Raw genomic sequence first — 21,301 nt, 5'->3', positions numbered from 1 at the left:
AAAAAAATCTGCTCCCATCCAAATGTGTTCCATTCGCTGAAACAACGTGTTTCTGACTTACCCTGCTATTAATAAGAATACAGCCAGGCCCAATATGTTGTCTGAGCAAATGCCCACTTAAACCTACTACCATTTGGCAGATAACAAATAATACCAAAAAAGAGGAGGTTAAATTAGAAATAAGACCATGAATGGAGACTTTGCAAACACTATAACTGTTATAGTGGGCCAAATTCTGCACAAACTTGATATCCTCTATAAACTGACTGACTTCGTAGGGTTTTAGTCCATTCAAAATTTAGCCCATTACATCTGCTCTTGAACCCAAAGTGCTAACAAAGAAACCCTGACCCATGATTTAAGATGGATCAGGGGCAAACTGTGAACTATAATGTTAAAAGCAGCAAAAAGATCCAACAAAGGCATCTATACAAATCCCTTGTCAGCAATCATTTACAGATCACTAGAAACCTACTAAACACAGCTGCAGTGCTATAGAAATATTTGAAAACCAGATTTAAAACATTACCATTGTCATTTTCATTGTCTGAAATATGTTTCACCAGCTGGGTTTTTCCCTATGCTAAAAAGAATTGCAAGAAAGAGTAATCATAATCTGATTTTACTCCAAGGCACATAATGATTTTACGAGTATAAAATGTCACGCAGTAACATTTGATGTGACATGGTAGAAACATTCATAACCAATACCAGAGTTGCCAGGCAGGCTTCTACAAGCAAAGTAGACTAAAGCACCAGGAGCTGCAGTTCTTAAGGAAATCAAATACATTATTTTCCAGCTAAACTCACATATTGAAAGGTGCACTTACTGAAGAACAGCTACAAGAATCCCGATCGAAGTGGATCTATCAAGCTGATTTAACATAAATGGGGAGATTTTTGCACAATGAAAAGTTAGGTAGTTATTTGCCATCTGTGCCTTTCAAATGTTCATCCTAAAATATTATACTATTCCTTAATAGGATGACATTTAACACCTATGCTTGCTTGGTAACAATCCAGGTAACGAACTGCAGACTTGAGTAATTTTGAAAAGCAAATGAGCCCTGAGTATGCTCTCCAGAAACTACTGGACTAATATGCAGAATTAGTCTTGATCAATCCATCACCAACAGACTTCATATAAACTTCAAGACAATCAAAGCTTCTTCCAATTCTGTAATTTTAGACCACCGCCTTCACTTCTCTCATCTTCTTTTCAAACAATGAAACAGAGAACTTTAACCAATTTTCACTTAACATGTTTGACTTTTTTTCCCTAATGAGCGGTTTAGAAGTTAGTTGTGTAGTTACTAATAACTAATGCTTTAATATATGCTGTCGCATGCTGGTGTCATACATTATCAGTACTTCAATTTCAGAGAAGTGTAGGACTAAAGAAATAATTAGGTCCAATTGTAACCTTTTGTACACCAGCTTTATAGTAACCTCAACAAGGAATTTGTACCAATTAAAACTAAATGTTCAAAGTGCAAACATCTAACCATTTTGATAATGTACAAGAAATGGCAAAACACATCCGATTTCCCACTCCAACCCCTGCAAGATAAAACAGCTCATCACTGATAAGTCAGAACCTCTAAATCAGTGGTGATCAACTTTTTAGTTCTGCAGGCCAGATTAAGTAGTGTAGGGCTGGTTCACAGGACAGATCCGCAGGGCAGATCCCTTGTGGAGTCAGCGCACAGATCAGCGCTGCACCACCACAGCCCTATGCATCTGGCCTAGTGTGTAGAGTCTAGCATCCAGTTTAGCTAACCAGCCTGTCAGATCTCACAAGCCTGGAAATTTAACAGCAGCGGACTGGAAATTAATGCTGCAAACACTCCCCCACCACCAAATTTTCAGACCTGTGGGGAGCCTGGTGGGCCAGATGACAGCTCCATGGGCCAGATCTAGCTTCTGGACTAGGGGTTGACACCTTTGTTCTAAATGGTGCCATTGAATTTTCATGTAGTAAGAAAAAAGCAAGAAACTCTTACAGGGGTGTGTGAAGCGGGCTGTATTCAATTCAGATTCGGCCCGATTCGGGGGACAGAGATTTGATTTGTTGATTAGGGTCACTGTCCCGATTCGATTTGGCCGAATCCGAATCTGAAGATTCAATGCTGATTTGGAGAATCAGCAATTCAGCCACAGACAAAGCTTTAAAATATTTTTTCTACATACCTTGAGGTACCAGACATGGCTTGTGAATGCTGAGATGGAGTGGCAGATGGAGTATCACACAGAAGTGTGTGGGGAAACCCTCCCCCCCACACACTGACTCAGCAATCAGCCACAGGGGGACCCTGGGTGCCCCCCAGACCCAAGAAGCACCAGTCGCTGAGCCGGGGGTAGAGGGAGAGTCCCTCGTGCACTCCGCAGTGGACCTGGAAGTGAACCAGAAGTGCTTCTGGTCCACATCTGGGTCCACCGCTGAGCACGCTGGGGACCTCCCTGTGCTCCCGTAGGGTGCTCCATCTGCCCCACCATCTCAATGTTCACAAGCCACCTGGCACCTCAAGGCACACAGAAGAAACATTTAAAGCCATGTATATGTCGGAATCATCAAATCTTTCCGAATTGATTTGGAGTGTTCCAATTCAATTCGGAGAGATCAAAGGGTCTCCTGATTCAATCTAGATTTGGAGATTCACCTGAATTGAATCAGCAGCTGAAGCTTCACACACCCCTAATCTCTTATATGGAAAGTTATACAACTACTGACCTGCAGGCCTAAGTACCAACTTGATTAGACTGGATGTTGTCTGATCCATACTAGCATGTCTCACCGTGACAGGAACTTAAGTCAGCTCCTCACAATGCCTCAGATTAAACTGGAAGCAAGAAATAAGGACTTTGGAAATCAGGAACACGGTGGAAATCACTGCAAATGCCGACAGGGTAATCATTAATTGGTCCTTATTTAGTGTAATGTCAGTACCACACAACACTAAACAGAGTACAGCCAGCAGGCTTAGTCAAAATATATCTGTTCAACATCAATCAATTACTTCTTGTAAAAGCTTTTTGTAGCATCACTACTTCTTTCAGCTTAAAATAAGCCCTTAAAAGTAAGGAATTATTTTAGGGAGTTAAGAGAGTTTGTCATGATGAGAGGCTTTAACCCTTGTCCTACCTGCCCATTGCTCCTTGATGCACTTCTATGCCTCTAGTCTTCCCTTCTCTCATTTCTGTTTTGTTCATTCTTCTCAGCCTCCTTCCCCATTCATATCAACTCATGGTAAAATAAAAATAAATAGAAACTAATGGTAAAGACTACAGAAAGATAAATCGCAGGGGAGAATTCCCATTCTACAACTAAACAGTGTCCCAGGTTGTTAAAAGAGACTGAAAAGTTCTCCTGAGAAGATATATATATATATAGGGCTTGTTTCTCAGTGGCACCATCTCTGTTTTACACAACTCCGGGCAATGAAGTAATTCCACATGTCCCTCTTTCTTCACACATGTATTAGAATGTACACGGAGTTATAAAAAGGGTACCAGAAAGAGACTGGTATGTGGTGGTTCTTGAAACATGTAAAAGCAACAGTTTTGCAAGTTATATGTACTGATGTGGTCCTAGTTCCATGAATATGCCATGAGTGACTGGTGATCCAAAACCTTGCATAATTTATCAAATATTTGACTGCAAAGTACTGAGCCCTCGCCTTTGCTTAGGCACACATTCAAGTCTTTAGCTTGTGGTGGCATATGGAAGTGCTACTGTTAGTCACATAAGTGTTTTGTTTTGAGAGATTTGAAATGAGTTTCAGTAATAAAATTGGGGTTCACTGCTATACTCAGACAACAAGTCATAGATATTGTCAGAATTAGCCAGTGCGTGATGCAATCATGTTATTATGCTTTATTCTCCATTTTCATGTATGCATTATGGTTGCATGGGACAGTTTGGATAGAGATGATCCTGCCTCAGGCAGGGGTTTGGACTAGATGACCTCTGGAGGTCCCTTCCAGCCCTACTTCTCTATGACTTATCTCAAGTAACTGGGACTGCCTTTATTTTTTTAAGTCTTTCACTACTTCATCACTTAAGGTATTTTATAGCGTGCACACTATGTATGCAGTAGTCATTTCTCTATACATATTCATGTGCTTCTCCAAATTAAATACACCATAAATTTTTAAACTACTATTAGACAGTACACATTGCGCCCGATCTCAGCCACTATAAATCAACACAGTTCCACTAAAGGCAACAGCACTTGCACCAATTTGCAAGTACTTGCACCATATGAGCACCTGGCTACTGGGTAATGAAGTATTTTATGAAGTTTCTTTTTTAAAAAGGTAGATATTAAAAATTAATATTTTTCTAAATATGGGAAGAAAAGAAATTATTTCTTTTTAAGAGTGAAGCATTACTTCTTAAGAGAAGGCATGATGGAGATTTCACAGTTGTGCAATAGAAGCTATATTATACTGTGTAATCATTTGTTTTTTCTACTGAGATTGTTACAAGGGAAAATTACTTTTAACTGTGTTCTGTTTCACTGTAGAGCTACTACGGGTTTTTACTGATTGACTTTAATAGGTTTTGCCCTTTCATGACCAACCCTCAAACTTCAAAAATTCTAATTTTGCCATTTACTAGGAAATTTAAAGCAGTACCATCAACTCAGAAAATTCTGTTAAAAAGTCTTAAGTTACCGGGTGTTACTTCTTAAAGTCTCAGGCCCTCGGGTTAACTGTTTGCTTGAGAATCCTTGTATTTTAGCAAAAGAATAAGCAAATTTTTGTTCTGTTCCTCTAAAAAGCTTAAAGGAAGTCCTAGTCTAAAACATTTTAGAGCAGCAGTCGGCAAACGTTTAAGGCTGTGGGCCAGACTGAGCCGCTTAGGGTCAGAGGCAGGCCAACAGGCGAGTGGACAGGTGCTAGGATTCAGTTGCTACTGCCATTTTTCCCTGTGTCAGCGCAGGGAAAGTACATGCCAACATGGGGAAAGTGACTGCAGTTGAAGTCCCTTGCTGCCAAATGTCAGTGAAACCCCAGGTCTGCAGGCTGAATTGAAAGACTCTGTGGGACAGATCCACCCTACAGGCCACAGATTGGCAACCGCTGGTTGATGATTAATGATAATTGATATCTACTTGTTAGCTACAGCCTGAGATCTTGCAGTAACCAGAGGAAATGTTACAAGGATACATAGAAAGCATACCTCAAGAAAACATGCTGATACTTATTATGTAAATAAGTCCACCTCTTAGGTTTTTAAGAGAAAGTTGGAAGCAGCTTAGAAAAGAATAATGTAAGAGACAGAAAAGAAAGTGGGGAAAAAAGCAAACGGAGAAAAAATTCTTCCACTATGGCACAATGCTCTCTCCTTTTGATTCCTCATTTCTTTGATAAAACCAAGTTACAATAACAATGCCCTCATTTCCCTCTCCCATGTATAATAACTGATGTCTGTTTGTGTTCTTTGCTTACTTGATAATATTTTCTTACTGCTCCCTTCAGTGAGAGAGAAAGAGAGAGTATGTACTAGGGGGTGGGAAGGAAATAAAATTTCCTTCACTCATCTAAACCCTAAACTGCAGATATCTTCCAGAACAGTTTAAGTTATATCTATACTGCATAAACTGATGCCTTGGCACTTTCCACATGAAAAGTACACCATGATACCAATTTTGTATGTGCAAGGCATTGTGGGTAATTGCGGTAATTAAGCTAAAAAAGACACGCTAAGATAAAATAAATACCAGTTGCCTACAGACAGCGATTTAGAGTTCTGGCTAATTCACAACATGTTATTTGGAAAGGAAAATCTTTAAATCCTATTTTGTTTTAATAACAAGTTAGCCAAGAGTGAAGTAATCCTGTCCTTTTTGGGGTCCTGTCCTTTGCAGAAGGCTATACAGGGAAAGTCAGTAAAGTGCAGACAACATGGGGATCAAATTAGGTCCTCTGCTTTCAACTTAACATTAAAAGCACTATTTGGCTTCCCACAAATACATTTTCTGGGGAGAAGCATATGAGACAAAAAGTTAAAAGTATTTTCTCCCATCCCACCCCACCTAACAATTTTATTTCCAACCAGAATTAATAAATATGCCAGGTGAGTGCTAAGTATAGCTGCTTGCATCTGGTGCAAACAAAAAAAAATGAAAAAAAAGGAATAAAATAAGAGATGCTGGGGCAACCTTATTGCTGATGGCATAAATGGCATTAATAAATACAAACAGATTACAGCCAGGGCAGACACCCTCAGACCTATCAGTAGCGCAGATCCTTCCTAATACAAAAAAAAAAAAATTCTTGGGCCACCACTTCCTCATCTGCCTCTCTCATGGACTCCTTTACTTTCATTCACACAATGTTCAGTAACTGCAGTGATTACATTCCTAGGATCTCTGTTTCCATGTAAGTGTTTAAAGTGCTTTTAGTTACCCTTCAAAATGATCAACAGCAAGATATACAGTGGGGAGCCAATACTATAAAAGCAGACAGCTCTTGACGAATCCCAACCAGCATGCTACAGTACCTTTGGGTGCCTTGAGATCCTTTCAAGGGTGCCATGGGGTGCCACACAATGTCAGCACTGCCACAAGTATATACAAAATTCATAAAATAAATCCAGAGATTTCAAATAGGAATCCATAGTGTTAAAAACATTCTGACCTGCTATGGGCTTTCTGAGTTCTTTGCAACAGAAAAGCTGCTCTATTATTTTTTCTATGGTCAAAAAAAGTGAAAACTAAGAACTGGAATTTTCTGAGGGGTGTCTTTAATCTAATGGGGGGGTGCCTTGAATCTAGAAGCAGTTGACCACTGCCATAGACCATCAACAAATACTCCCCAAACCAGTTTGATGATAACCAGGGCTTGCAAATATAGCCCAAATGACTGGAAGCCATGTTACTCCAGAGACCTAAGAGAGAAGAGGGTAAGTTACAGACACATTAAAGACAGGAATACCCTGTATTTGAGGCACTCAGAGCAATTCCACATTTAGTGTGCATTTTATGTCTTTTGAAGACTCAGTTCTGCCAGGTGCTGAACATTCTGGCCCCTCTCCAGCAAAGCACACGCTTCACTAAATCAACAGGACTATTCACATGTTTAAATATAAGCGCGTGCTTAAGTGCTCTGCTGGATCAGGGCCAGAATGCTCAGTAGCTTGCAGGGTCACACTCCTACTGCTCCTCAAGTTTATGTCACATGGTAACTTGCAAAAGTTTGGGGGAAAGGAAGTAAGCTTCAAAAATAAAACATTTATAGAAAAAAAACCCAACATAACTTTAAATAGTCTCCTCAGTAGCACGAGGTAGGCCCAACCACATTATAAGTAAAAACAACATCAAAGGAACAACTAAAAACAACAAAAGGAAAACTAAAAATAGAGAACAGTGTTCACTTACATTTACTGAGTGATCACTGTGCATACTGTTGTAGATCTGCTACTGACTGAAATGGCCACAAGAACCAGTAAGGTTAACCAGAAAAGCTTCAGCAGCAAGGAGCAAACTATAATATTTTTAAAAAGTAAGATTTTAATATTTTAAACCTATAACAGTCTTAAAGACCATAATAAAGTTTGCAATTTTAATGGGGTTCTCTGATTGTAAATGAAAACAGTTTGGCCTATGCTATAGGCTCCAAGTTTACGTTTGTAAGAAGACAAAGAAAGGCTCCCAAATTGAAAAAGCAACCTGCAGCCAGCTAAAATACATAAGCAGAGTCTGATGGACAGTAACCCATTCCTTTATCTTCAAATGGGAAACTATATAACAGAAATACCATCTATCTTATCAAAGATATATGAAAAGGGAAAAATAAATTGCTGCTCTTGGCCTAAAAATATGATTACATATCATTTCCCTTATATTCTTTACAACTCAGAACTTTGACATTTGTGAAAATATATATTTCATTGATATTGCCAGTAAACATTAGCTTAAATAAACTGCATTAAAAACAAAAGATAATATTTCTCTATGTCATAAAGGAATTATGTTCTCATTAAATACTTCATTTTTCGTTCAGCAGGTTCACCTCTGAAGAGGTACTTAATTAAAGTGATTTTTGTGAAAGTGGTCAATTAATGCACATAAATCTATTTTTCAGGATTCACCTTTATTTAACTGAATCAGTTTGCTACTTTCTCACTGTTCAATACAGAGGACAATAACCAACTTGTAATTCAAGAGTATGAATTTCCTGGCACTGCTTATTAACAAAGAGTTATGCCAGTTATTGTAATTATTGAGAAAGAAATTGATTGTGTAGCTTTAAAGTGCTCACCTTTCCACTAAGGGAGGATCTGGGACAGAGAAAGAGATGTGGTAGTTCCCCTAGTTAAAAATATAGGCAGCTTACAAATGGGGAGGAAAAAAAAGCACTTTACTTCCAGCTCTGTGCGCCCTTGTGCTGAGTACAGCATATAACCAGAAAAGGCACCGTGTTAGTTTGACCTAGCTCACCCAACGTCTGTACAGATCCCATGCTTCAGTGGGGCTTTTTGGCGCATTTATCTAATAGGTGATTGAATCAGCTATTAGATAAAAGCGCTGAAAAGCCCTGCTGAAGCACGTGATCTATACAGATGCTACGCCCCACCCCCTAAGTCAAATGTGCTTCCTCTTCTAGTAAAGATCTGTTTTTGGTTTTTTCCCCCACTTCTGTCAGCAGCCAAAGAGCTTAATTTGAAACAAATAATACAGAACAATGGTTTCCAATTTGAACACTGTCTGAAAAAAGTTTGTGATTTCAGTCCATCTCCAGGCAGATGATTTTCCATTACTACTATTCCCATAAAGACACTGTATACTACACTGGCAAAGCATGGAAGGCTTGTTTTACCCCAGATGAAGCTACAATTCAGGGAATATTGTTTCAGGTCTGCAGAAGTGTTGAATTGGTACCTAATGGACTTACATGAATTCATCTAGTACACTTTCAAACTTTTTTCTTTTAATTAAGTAAAAGCAACAGTGAATGTGTAAGCCACATTTTGAGCCTAATAACAGGGTATGTTTGCAAAGCATACACCATTTGTCACTAGAGGTTTTTTGTGGTCTGTGGGAAGAGTAAGGAAGCACATAAAAAGCTGGCTTTAGCACTTTGTTAATCTTCCCTTTTAGTGTGCCCCTAAATCTGCTCGTTTTGGAGTTTTATCCAGCCCCCATAAAAAAAACAAAAAAACCCAACCTTGGGAGTAGCTCTTTTCCAATAAGCACATTTTAGGAACAAAAGTGTGGGTTTAATTTTTTTTTTCGGGGGGGAGGGGCCCGGGGAATGTTGTAAGTATTAATTTTAGAAAGATGCATTGCCAAGTATTTTTGTCTCAAATTTTGGTTCCTTTTAAAATTATCAAAATCTTATGGAGTTGCCCAATGACAAAAAATATCCAACATCAAATCATAATTTCAGTCAATAAGAAAAGCTATATTCAGCCAATAACACATCATCTGGCAACAAGTTGTTTTGATGCTGAAGATGTACTAGCAAGCCAAGAAAGCATATGTGAACCAAAATAGATAAAACACCACCCATTCTCAGAACTGTGCCACGGTCTTCATCAATGATACTCCTGAAAACAAATTAAACACTACAAAAACGTAGTGCTTCATGAAAGAGAAAGAAAAAGGAGAAAAAGAAAGAACAAAAATTAAAAAAAAGAAGAGAAATTTCACTGTTTTGCTAAACAGTAAAACCACCAGCCTACACCAGCCTAGAAAGGAAGAAAATGCTAATCTCACATTTTTAAGAAAGCATTATAAAAAAGGAGGATGAACAACAAAAATTTTAAAAATGATACAAAAGTAGTTAATAGTGGTTTTTTAATATTTACTTTGCTGCTATTTGGGGAATAATTTCTTCCAGTTAACTGAAGTTGGACTCAGAGGACCACTTTAATCCAGAGAGATTAATTACAGCCTTGTAGTTACAAACACAAGTTTGGGAAGCAGAGTACCGAAAGAAAAAAAAAAAGGAAGAAAAGCCTGTCTCATTGGTAATTAGCAAGTTTATGTGCTTTAAGATTATACTATGCAAATTGTGATCTAACTACACCTGAATGCAGAAGGCTACACAGGGTATATATAAATCAAGGTAAAACAGGCTGCAGGGATGTCCAGGAAATATACTGCCAACAGAGGTAACCGTGTTGCTAGGGTGACTAAAATGCCTCTCAACTGTCCTTCATTTGAAATCCAAATGTACCTGTATCTTGTGAAGTCTTCCTGTGATCTCACTTTTATTTACATTAGAAATGCTGACTTATCAGGCTGAGATGATAAACAATGTTAATTAGGGTAAAGAACTGATCCACAAGAATTTTAAGCTTTTTATGCTATTTAGTTGCTTCTTACTTTGAGGCTTTACTACTATTTTTGTCCCACATTTGGGAATCAGGCGGCTGAGAGGCATTGCAACCAAGAGATCTAAAGAGATGGGAACAAAGGAAGAAAGGGGGGGGGGGATGAGAGAATAAGGCTGTGTATGAGCTTACCCAGTGATGGTTCAGGGAGTCCCTCCTCAGAGCTGTCCTCAGCACCCTCCTCACCCATTCCAGAGGTCACTGAATCTTCTGGGGCTGAAGCTGAGCCTGGAGTGCTTGGCCCAGTGACAGAACCAGAGTCCCCCTCCTCACTGCTGGACCCATATCGGTCTGGCTGAGTAGCCATCCCACTCTCACTGCAGCTCCTGCGTTCTTTCCTGTGCACCCGTGAATGGAGTACCATTTGGTGGTAGGTGCGGAAAATCTTGCCACATTCAAAGCACTCGGTGGACTTGTTTTGGGATGCTCTCCTGCTTTGCTTTGAGGAGGGTCTGTAGTCCAGGTCCCCCTGGGAAATGATACAGTTTTCACCTGATTGCACACCACTGTTTTTCTCCAAACGTCCACTAGCACAGCTTTTCTTCTTGGGGTTGCTAGATGAGCTAGGTGAATCCTGATCTCGCTTGCGCTTTTCCTGATTAACAAGAATGTATTCTCTTTTATCCTTGTCATAAGTTACATCAGCATCAGCTAGGACTTCATCCCACCCCACATACTTTATGTACTCAGAAGGCTCAGCTACTTTTCCTTTGGTGGCCAAATGCCAAGCCTGGTAGCTATTGACTGGATCCAGCTCAGCTACCCTTTTTCCAAGCTGCCCTCTTGTAACTCTATCTATTCCTACAGATGGCCTCAGATTCAGGCACTGTAAGAAAAACTGCTTTGTTACAGATGGATCTAGGCTCCCATCAATTAAACTCTCAGCTTTGTCCTCAATGCTGCTTCTTTGAGCTTTGTAGTGAACAGCATTGTGTGCTTTTAGGCTTTCCATATTTGTAAACAGATTCCCACACTTGGTGCAAACTTCGTACAGAGACAAGCCAGTCACAATAGTTTCCTCCTGAATCACATCATTAATAGTAGCTATAAGCTCCAAATCATTTTTTGGTTTGTTCTTGCTCCCTGTCTTTGGGCCATGAGCTTTCATATGGTTTTTGAGAAACCAGGGTTCTTTAAATCTTCTGCCACAAATATGGCATCCATGATCAAATGAACCCCTATGTTTTTTCATGTGAGCTTTAAGAAACCAGGTTTGACTAAAGGCCTGACCACAGACTTCACAAGGGAACTCGCCAGCACTCAGTTCACTCTTGCAGTTCTCAGTGTAAGCTTCCCCATTTGGAACCTGAGCTATAATATGGTCTTTCTCTATGTGGTTTAACAGTGTCTCTTCTCTTAATGTCATGTAGTTACAGAGCCTACATTTGAACGGCTTATGTACTTGGTGTATGTGCTGTTCAAGATCTTTCTTTCTCTCAAACTTGTTTTTGCAGAAGGTACACTGGTAAATAGGTAGTTTACCATCTTCTGCTGGTGTTGAATCTGCCACCTCCTTCTTACTGCTTCTCAACAAGATCTTTCCATTGTCTGTCTGGGTTGCACCATTCACAATCTTGTTGCAAGCAGATGTACTTTTGGTGGGGCTGGTGCACCCATCAAGGCCTTCTGAAACTCCCATCTCTCCGAGCTGGGCCTCTCCCATCTCTACCTCGTGCCCCTGACTTAAAGTGCCTGTTCTGTGACTCCGAATGTGTATCTTCAAGTTGCCCTTTTGGGAGGCTCTGTGGTCACAGTAAGGACATTTATAGGGCTTCTCTCCCGTGTGCTTCCTCATATGTTGGGACAGTGAGCTTTGAAAAGGAAAGCTTTTGCCACAGATGCAGCAGCTGTGGCACATGGCCTTGTCTCCATCAACATCACTCTTGTTCATCTTGCCAGGACTGGAGGATCTTCGTAACTCCATTTCTGCTTCTCTGTTGCAGTCCATCTGCACTACTGCCACAACATCAGTCAGACAAGGCAGAAGGACAAAACCTTGTCCAACAGCAGAGAGCCAGACAGCGTTTTCAATCATACGGTTTTGCTAAGTGAGTTTCCCCTCTTCATTTTCAGTTGAAAGGTCCTCCTTTTGATGCCTCAAAAAAGACTGAGTTGTCAATGGATACGTGTGTGTTTCATAAGCAGACAACACTGAGCACCTAAAATGAAAACAAAGCCCCCCAAAAATTAAAACATTGTTCGAGTATATTCTTAAAATATGTTTAGGACTATTTACACTTTCCCTTGGGCTGTTTGTGTAATTAACCCCAATTTCAAATCCATATTATACTTTAGATTTATTTTAATTCCATTAAAAAGAAGAGCAGTACCTTCCATTCATACTCTGTAACACTCATTACTTCAATTACACAATAAGCAGTTAAGACATCAATAATAAAAAGAACTTTTGGGAAAAAAGAATTATGTCTACCCAAGGAGAAAAGTTTTAGGGAAGAAATCTTAAAGATTTTTTTTAGGAAGTTCTTTTTATTTTTTAAAGCAAGCTAAAGTATCTATATACATCTATATAGCTATAGAGATGTAGATATATAGATCTCTATCTATCTAGGGAGATGCACGCGTGCACGCTCACACACACGCTTTAAAATTAGACCATTACTTGAAATGGTTGTTTCATTTTAGGTCTATGTCTTTATAATCTCATGTAAGGTATTTTCCTGCCCAGTGATAAAGGTTCTTCCTGAAGACATTCTTTATAAAATACAGAATTCCTCTTAAAATTGAATTAGTTTTTGTCTCAGGGAGTTCTGTTCTGTTTGATTTGGCTTGTATTCCATGGAAAAGGCAAGGAATCTATAGTGAACTTCACATACTCATTAAAGAAGATAACAATAATATGGAAACTAATGAAGTGTTCAGTATATCTTGAGATGGTTTCCCAATGGACAACCAAATGGGGCAGAAAAAAATGAAAATAAAAAGGTAATTCAAGATGCAGTCCCCAATTCAGCACAGCAAATAAGCACATGCTTAGATATCACTGATGGTAAGAGTGGTTATGCCAATGGGGCTCACATGGGAGTATGTGCTTAGTCATAAATGATACTTTGGTCAATGATGAACAAAACTGTATAAAGCAAGGCACAACAGCATGTTTAATAATAAGCACTTTTAAACACTAAATCAAGGGGAGGAAACACCAAGCATGGGTACCAGAGCATGGCACACGAAGGCATTTTGCTTGGCACTCACACCTCAGAAAAGGGGCCATGGCTGCATTGCCACAACAAAGATCGGCTCCCCGGTGGCTTCCTCACCATCTGCCCCAGCACTCCAACATCTTACAAATCGAGACTGGTGCATTTTTGGCACTCTGTCCAAAAATGTTGCCAACCCCTGCACAAGATCCATTATTTGGATCAGCACCCCAATATGAGTTTTAAAATAAACTCCTGACACTGCACACAAATGACAGAAACATTCTTCTTTAAAATATTATATTTACTCAAGTTCAGGACGAAGCTAAATACAAGATCAACCCCCACATAATTAGATTCTATATATGAAAAACATTCTTAGAATTTTCTAGGTATTGCCTTAAATTTGTCCCCCTCCCACTTCTACAGCAAGAGAATAATATTTGGGGTGGGGGGAACCCTTGCCCTTTTTGCCTCCAACTTCTTCCCCCTCCCCCTTACTGTCAGACCCTGCTCTCCCTGAGCAAATGGAATGAGAAGCAAACTTGAAAGCACTAACTTTGAAATAAACATGTGTGTATGGGAACCCATAGACTTAGCTCATCCAAAACTGATACATTTTACCTTTCTTGAAACTGCTGCAAGTTTTAACACAGGTACTCCATAAACACATTTCCAAGCAAAACTTTTGTACCTACTTATACACAGAGGTCTACCCAACTCAAAGAAGTTGCCAGCCAATTTCATGGGGAGATCACAGGGCTGGCCACCATTTTTTCAGGCTGATCGCAGGAGATTTCCCCCATGCCTCTGATTGGTTATGGGGGCCCAGTAGCCTTGTCCCTCACTGCTCATTGACTACAAGGGCAGTCTGTCATGCAGTCACACCCCTCACAGGCAGCCCTCATCCAACAGAGAGGGGTGGGGCAGTAGCCATTTTGTGCTCCCCTTCGTATCAGCAGCACCTCCCTCCCCAGTGGGCTGCATAGCCATGCTACAGCACCTTCAGGATTGGTGGTTCCCTCTGTGGAGCCAGCATTTTAATTTTCAGTAAGTTTTGCAGGGCAGGGGTTTGCTTTTGGGTTTTTTTTGCAGATTTCACAGGCATTATCCAATTTCACAAGCAATGCCAGATTTTGCTATTTCTGTACAATCACAATTTTGGTAGGTCCCAATTTATACATAGTACAAACTGCGCATGATATTAGTCAAGAGTCAAAAGGCTCATGATTTATCATATAGTTCACTGGGCTAGGCACCAGCAGTCAACAAGAATTCATAAGCAGATGAGGTGAAGGGCAACCTCATCCAACTCCACCTCTTCGAGAGCGTGGCCACTCTAATCATGTGAGAGAGAGATTCTGAGTAAATTTTTGGGGCCCCATTTGGTTATGTTTGCCAGACATTTAAGGCTGGTGAAGAAACAGGAAACATTGGAAATGGCAAAGAAAGGTGCAGCTCCCTGTGGCAATGAAGAAGAAATCCAAATGTATATAATATAGTGGCTCACCATGAATTCCAAAAAAAGACAGTGCTGAAGGAGACAGAGTGCAATGGGCAGTACCATGTATCTTATTCAGATGGATTGCACTATCCTATCTTCATGCTAGACTCTCATCAGCATGATTGCCCAATATGGGCCATGTGTTTTAGAGTCATAGCCAGTGTTTGCTGCATTTAATCAACTTCATAGCTGGTTTCCATTACTGAGCATATGCTGCTTTTGGCAGCAGTTTAATGACAGACATGGTATTTAATGAGGTTTCCTGATACATAAATATAAGATGAGGGGGTTTTTCTCCCTTACTCATGGAGGGGAAAACCTCATCTTGTATTCAAGATGATATTAACTAATATTGCATTTTCTCCATTTTACAGCTATTTAATAAGGTAGATAATAACAAGGCATTAGTTACACCAGGGGTAAGCAACCCCAACATGTCTACCAGTGTCTCACATGAAGGCAGTTTGCTTGGCATTTGCACCTTGGGGAAGGGCCAGGGCTGCACTGCTACAAAAAGGATCAGGCCCCTCACAGCTCCCCTGCCATCTGCCCCTGACACATCAACATCTTACAAGTCAAGGTTGCGGGTGTTTTTGGTATTCTGCTCAAAAATATTGGTGACCCCTGGTCTACACTATTACTTTAGTACTAAGAAATGGATTTTTCTTCTCTTAAGATATAAACAGATATAAAAAGCAACAGCAAAATCAAAACCACATATAAAGTCTTCTAATACTAAAGACTTCTGACCCAAAAATAAGAAAAAGAAATGTAAAGTTGCAAAGTCATTGTGTTTACCTCAGACTATATCCAACAGGGAAGTGAATAAAAGTAGTTTGACCAGAGATAACTTCATAAGCTCAACACAACACAGGATAAAACAGTTGTAGTACTGATCTCAGATACTCATATAGATTTGTATGTAATAACTGTTTTTAAACTAATCTAAGCCTTTAATTTTCTAAGAAACAATTCAGTTTTGATCTTCTACATAATTAATTATGGTAGCTTGCCGTTTAGCCTTTTAAGAGGTAAGCATTGAATTATCTACCATGTACTCAAGGAGCGCTGCAACTACAAATCTCTCCAAAAGGTACATCTCAAATTCAACAATGGAGGCTTTTTTTGTTGTTTGTTTTTCAAATAGAAAAATGTGCTTTATGAAGTTTACAATTTGGAACTAAGATATTAACATTGGAAAAATTGTATCCTAGTAACAGCTCAGATGTCCATATAAGCACCAAAGCTATAAAAAGAGTATCTGAACACCTGATCCCCCAAATTAACAGCTTAGGACTGAGTTAAAGGAAGCCCCTAAAGGCATGTTCAACTAAATTATGGTAGCTGTCTAGAAAAATAGGAAGCTACAATAAAAGTACAGGTTTCCCTCAATTTATGCAGGTTCTTTATATGCGAATTCGCTCTTATGCTACGAGCATATTTAGATCCATAATTTGTTATATGCGAGGTAAATTCAGTCTTATATGATCAGCATAGATGCCCCCATGCCTAAGCAGGTAAGTCTGTGGGGGGAGGGGAAAGGACTGTGGCCCCACTCACCGCAGCCCCGGCTGCAGTGGCCCCAGGAGCAGCCAGCACCAGCTGCCTGCAGCCACTGGGCTACACTGTGCTCCGCCTGTCCCTTGCTGGTCCCCAGTCACCGCTGCTTCTGAGCTGTGCTGTGTCCTGGAGCAGGCAGCTGGTGTCGGCTGCTCCCAGGGCCACTCCAGCATGGGCTGGGGTGAGTGCTGTGCCCCGCGCCACCCAGGGCTCCACTTGCCCACACTCACCCAGCCCGTGCTGGAACAGCCCTCAGAGCAGCCGACACCAGCTGCCTGCACCAGGGCATGATGCAGCCCAGAAGCAGAGGTGAGTGGGGACAAGTGGAGCCCAGATGTGAAGGAACAGGTGGAGTATGGCGCAACCCAGTGACTGCAGGCAGCTAGCACTGGCCACTCCCAGGGCTGCTGCAGCTGAGGCCAGGGTGAGTGCTGCTCTGTTCCCTCTGTTTTGCTGCCTTGTGCAGCCCCAGGAGCTGTACCCCTCCCCACACCCGATCCCTACTTCCAGTCTCACTCCCTGCCTCGCCACCATGGGAACCTACCCCTATTTGTTACAATGTAAAGTGGACTCGCTTTATGCAAATTCAATTTATGCACCATTCTCTAGGAACACATATACAGCATAAAAAAAATTAAAAAAAAGAGGGAAACCTGTACAACAAACAAGCCAAAAACAAGAAAGCAAACAAACACCAAACCTCACACTAGAGACTGATGAATGGAAAAATTCAAATAAAGGAAAACCTCACTTGGACCATAAACCAGCTTTATCTAAGCTTCAGTCTCATTGCTCTAATTTTTTTTTATTATTATTATTATTATTGTTATTATTATTTTGCCAGGCCTGGAAGTATCGTTAAAATTCAGTCTAATCAAATAGTGGGGAAATAGTTTTTCAAGAAATATTCAGCTCAAATTTTATTGAATTATATTAAATTCTATGAAAGTTTCATATAAGCAGGTTTTTCAAATATTTTGATATGACAAGATGCATATAGGTGTAATTTTCAACAGCTTAGGTTTAACTTCCACTGAAGTCAATAGAAATTAGGACACTTTAGCTTATCCAGGTACTTCCAAAATCCCATCCAAATACCTCTGAAAAAAGCTTGGGGTGGACAACTCCATGTTTTTGTAGCATTTCTGCTGCCCGTCAGGAAGTTCAAGACATGTTTAAGGGCCAAACTTCATCATGCAAGAAAAACCCAAGCAAAAGGGCCACAAAAAGAACATTGAAGTTAGAAAAGAAAGAATCCTTCTTCAACTTGCTTGCAAGTAGCTCCACTCTCAAAAGGTCAGTTTCCCACTGCTTCATGTAAGCTTGCTATATTCTAAGTCTTTACAGCATTTTCAGTTGTACAATTAAAAAGAGAGAGATACCAAAAGAAAATTTCCTAAGAGGTATCTATCTCCTGTACAACACTTCCAGTTTTTCCTGGACACATTTCTTTTGGAAAATGCAGATGAAAGAAAATCAAAATATTTCATAAAAGTGTACCAATTTCATTCAAATTTTCAACAGGAAACTATGCAAAACAATATCAACCTTATTATTTTGACTTATGTTCAATATTATAATATACAAGTTGAAATATTCAAATGTCATTAGAAATATTAGCTAATATGTGTTTTGGAAAAAAATTCTGAGATAAACTGAAACAAAAAGTCTGGGACGGGGAAACATTGGAAACTCAGTATTTCCCATAGAGTCTTGTCTCCACTACCTTCACTTTCAATCTCCTTTGTGTCTAGGGCTAAGTACAGACAGTCAAAAAGCCTGAGGCTGAATTGATTCAGTCATTGCAGGTTAGTCTAAGCTGCAGGGATTGAACCGATAAGCAAATGAACACACATTCACTTTTTGATTCAGGAAATGCAGGCACATGCCTGCAGTGGCTCAAGCCAGAAGCTGGGGGGCACTAAAGCACACCTGCCAGCCACTGCCAAAGGGGAAGGAAGAGAGAACGCCCTGCTGGAGCGACGGGGTGCAGCCAGGCCCCAGCCTGTGTTCTACTTGGGTGGGGGTATAGTGTCATTGAATTCATAAAAACTTCAGCAAGAATATTTTTTTTCTCTGAAAAACTATAAACTGAAAAGCTATAAATGCAGCCTAGCCTGTGTGTTCACTTCTTCCTGCTACCTCCAAGGTCTCTGAAATTTGCAGTCCACAGTCACAGCAGCAGGACTCTCATGGTTGCTCATCACTTCTTCCTGCTTCTAGATGTCTCTGGGATTTGCAGTCCACAGTCACAGCCAGCACAAAGTTTTAGCAGGGCAGGCCAGCTCTGTAACCCCCATCCTTGACCCCAGATCTCAGCTGGGGTTTTGGTTTTTTTTAAAGGGACCAGTGCTTAACATCACAAAGCCAGAGTAACCATTGCTCTATTCATTCACATGAGTTTCATGACTACCAAGTCATTCAACCTCAGCTATCAGACTTATAAGAGACAACCTATGCATGTCCAGCATTTTCAGGCCTTTAACCTATTTTAAGGCATTAACTTTATAAAGCTAGGCCTGTTTCAGAAAGCTACATGAAAGAGAAAATAAAAAGCCAAACAGAAAAAATAAAAATGGCATTGCTCACTTGAATACTTTTTGTTCTTAATTCTGCACCATTCAAGCCAGTATTTTCCACAGACCTGAATGGAGCAGAATTAAGACCATAATGAATAAGGTTCTTTTTTTATTATCCCTAGAACTGGTTACAAACTTTTTCCAAAGTTTCAGTGAAGCATTTGCCAGAATCAACTATAGCTTAATTGTTTAGACACAGAAACATCTTACTGTTTTAAAATAGATTTAAAAGCTCTGATCCCTGGGTCTAGCTGAGCTGTGCTCGGTGTATAATCTAAAATAAAGTTGCCGTTACTGACTCAACTTGGGGCTTCCTGAAGGCTGTTCTAAGACACCAGTCATACAAACACTTAAGGATATGCTTAACTAAGCAGCTGGGAGGTCCTGTTGACTTCAGTGCAACTACTTATACATGTTTAAAGTTAAGTATCTGCAGGATGAGTGTCTTCAATAAGCCAACAGTAACTCTGTGTTGCAGACACACCCTCTTCTGGTCACCAGGCCAGTTTTGCATCTGGCAGGCTTAAGAGCAAAGACTATGTTGTGGGGATTTCTCAGCTCACCAATTAAACAACCTTTACAGCCCCACTGTGCCATTCAGAAAAGAATTAGGGAGGAAAAAATCTAAAGAATAAGATTAGAAATGTGAAAAGAAGTATTGAAAAACTGCAGTAGCTAGGATACTACAAATATATTATGAAACCTATTCCAAGCTCCTGGCTATAAAGTGCCAATAATATAAGCAAATGTTGTCCAAAGTTTATACAGGGGGATTATTTTTTACTTTTTCAACATCTAGAATCTGTGAATATCTAGTTATAAATAGCCATCTAAAATTTAAACTAGATTTTATGGAAGGAGGTGGTCACACAACAAGAAGGGAGAGCCCTCTGTAAGAAAGAAAAATTTATAAAATTTTATAAAATTTTTAAAAAAATAGAATAAGGGAAATTACAGTTTATCTTTACCTTTTCAAGCAAAAAGGAAGTTTTGAAGTAAGACATTTTCATTTCAACTATGCGATTTATAAGTCCGGTATAAAAAGAGAGTAAATACACTGCAGAAATGTTATTCTTCATATCTGTTAATTGATAACAATACATTAACATCACTCGAATTAATTTCTCCTCTCACTGCCTCCCCAAAATATTGGTGCACAGTTGGGTGGAGAAGAAATTTTCTTGAAAGTCTTCTCCAGTGAAAGGGTGATAAAACCAGCAAAAAAAAATAAGTCCAAATGAAGTTGAGACAGCAACTTGTATATTAGAAAAACTCACCAATCAGGCCTGCTTCATTTTCAAGGATTTAAAAATCAGCTACACATGCCCAACACCTGCTGTGACACGTTCTAATTAAAATACATGGGAGCAGACTCGATTCATCAAGTCTGCTGCAGCGTGCCAATAAGCATGCTCCAGCAGCCTCAGTATCGCTGTATTCAGTGTTCCGTGCTTCAAAATGGTGATGGGGCTTTTTAACTAAAACTTGTTGAACAAGGTTTAGTTAAAGCATCTCCACTGCCATTTTAAGATGTGGGATGATGAATATACAAGATACTGTGGGTGCTTTAACTAGGGAGGCTCCCAAAAGCTGCTTTAATTAAAGCACACCCCCATGTAAAGATGCCACTTTTTCTGGATGGAGAAGAGACAGTTAAACTTCTAAAATGAGTAGATAAACTAGCTACAGGGAAAAGATACAAAAAGAAAGATTTCCCAGCCCTCTGCAAATACTTCCCATCTATACAAAAAATGGAATTCTTCGCAGAGTACATGCCTTAAACCCATTCATCCCTGCTGATTTTGTGGCAGAAAGTAGTCTTTTTCGAGTATCAACTACTACTTACATTACAGAGTAATTTTATACTGCTTTGACAAAAATTTAATCCTAAAGCCTCCATTGGGCTAAAATCCTATTGAAATGCTCTTTAGTCCCTTTATTGACAACTTAATTTGTCTGTAGTCCTTTTACAGTCTTCAGGAGATAGCTGTTCTTTCATCCAAGATGGAGTCAAAAAAACCCAAAACAAACAAACAAAAATGCATCTTCAAATAATAAATTCGTCCTTGAATGTACTCCTGCCATTCCATGGCCTACACAATAAACTTGCATTAGGCAAAGACAGCATGATTTTACATTGATTTTCTGAGAACCA

General features: G+C 39.7%; 1 protein-coding gene across 3 annotated transcripts in view; it reads right to left on the bottom strand.

Moving 5' to 3' along the window:
• The window catches only part of ZNF516 (zinc finger protein 516), a 153,517-nt gene that overhangs the window by 74,725 nt on the left and 57,491 nt on the right, over positions 1 to 21,301 (bottom strand). For all 3 annotated transcript variants that reach the window (XM_019544904.1, XM_019544912.1, XM_019544896.1), the window contains one exon: positions 10,478 to 12,504. In XM_019544904.1, coding sequence (XP_019400449.1) covers positions 10,478 to 12,380 — 1,903 coding nt within the window. In that variant the 5' untranslated portion in view covers positions 12,381 to 12,504. The remainder of the gene's footprint in view (positions 1 to 10,477; positions 12,505 to 21,301) is intronic.

This window comes from Crocodylus porosus, unplaced genomic scaffold, assembly GCF_001723895.1.
Source record: "Crocodylus porosus isolate Cpor-Errol unplaced genomic scaffold, CroPor_comp1, whole genome shotgun sequence".
NCBI lineage: Eukaryota > Metazoa > Chordata > Crocodylia > Crocodylidae > Crocodylus > Crocodylus porosus.
The sequence above is the reverse complement of the archived record's forward strand: the minus strand, read 5'-3'. Positions and strand labels throughout refer to the sequence as shown.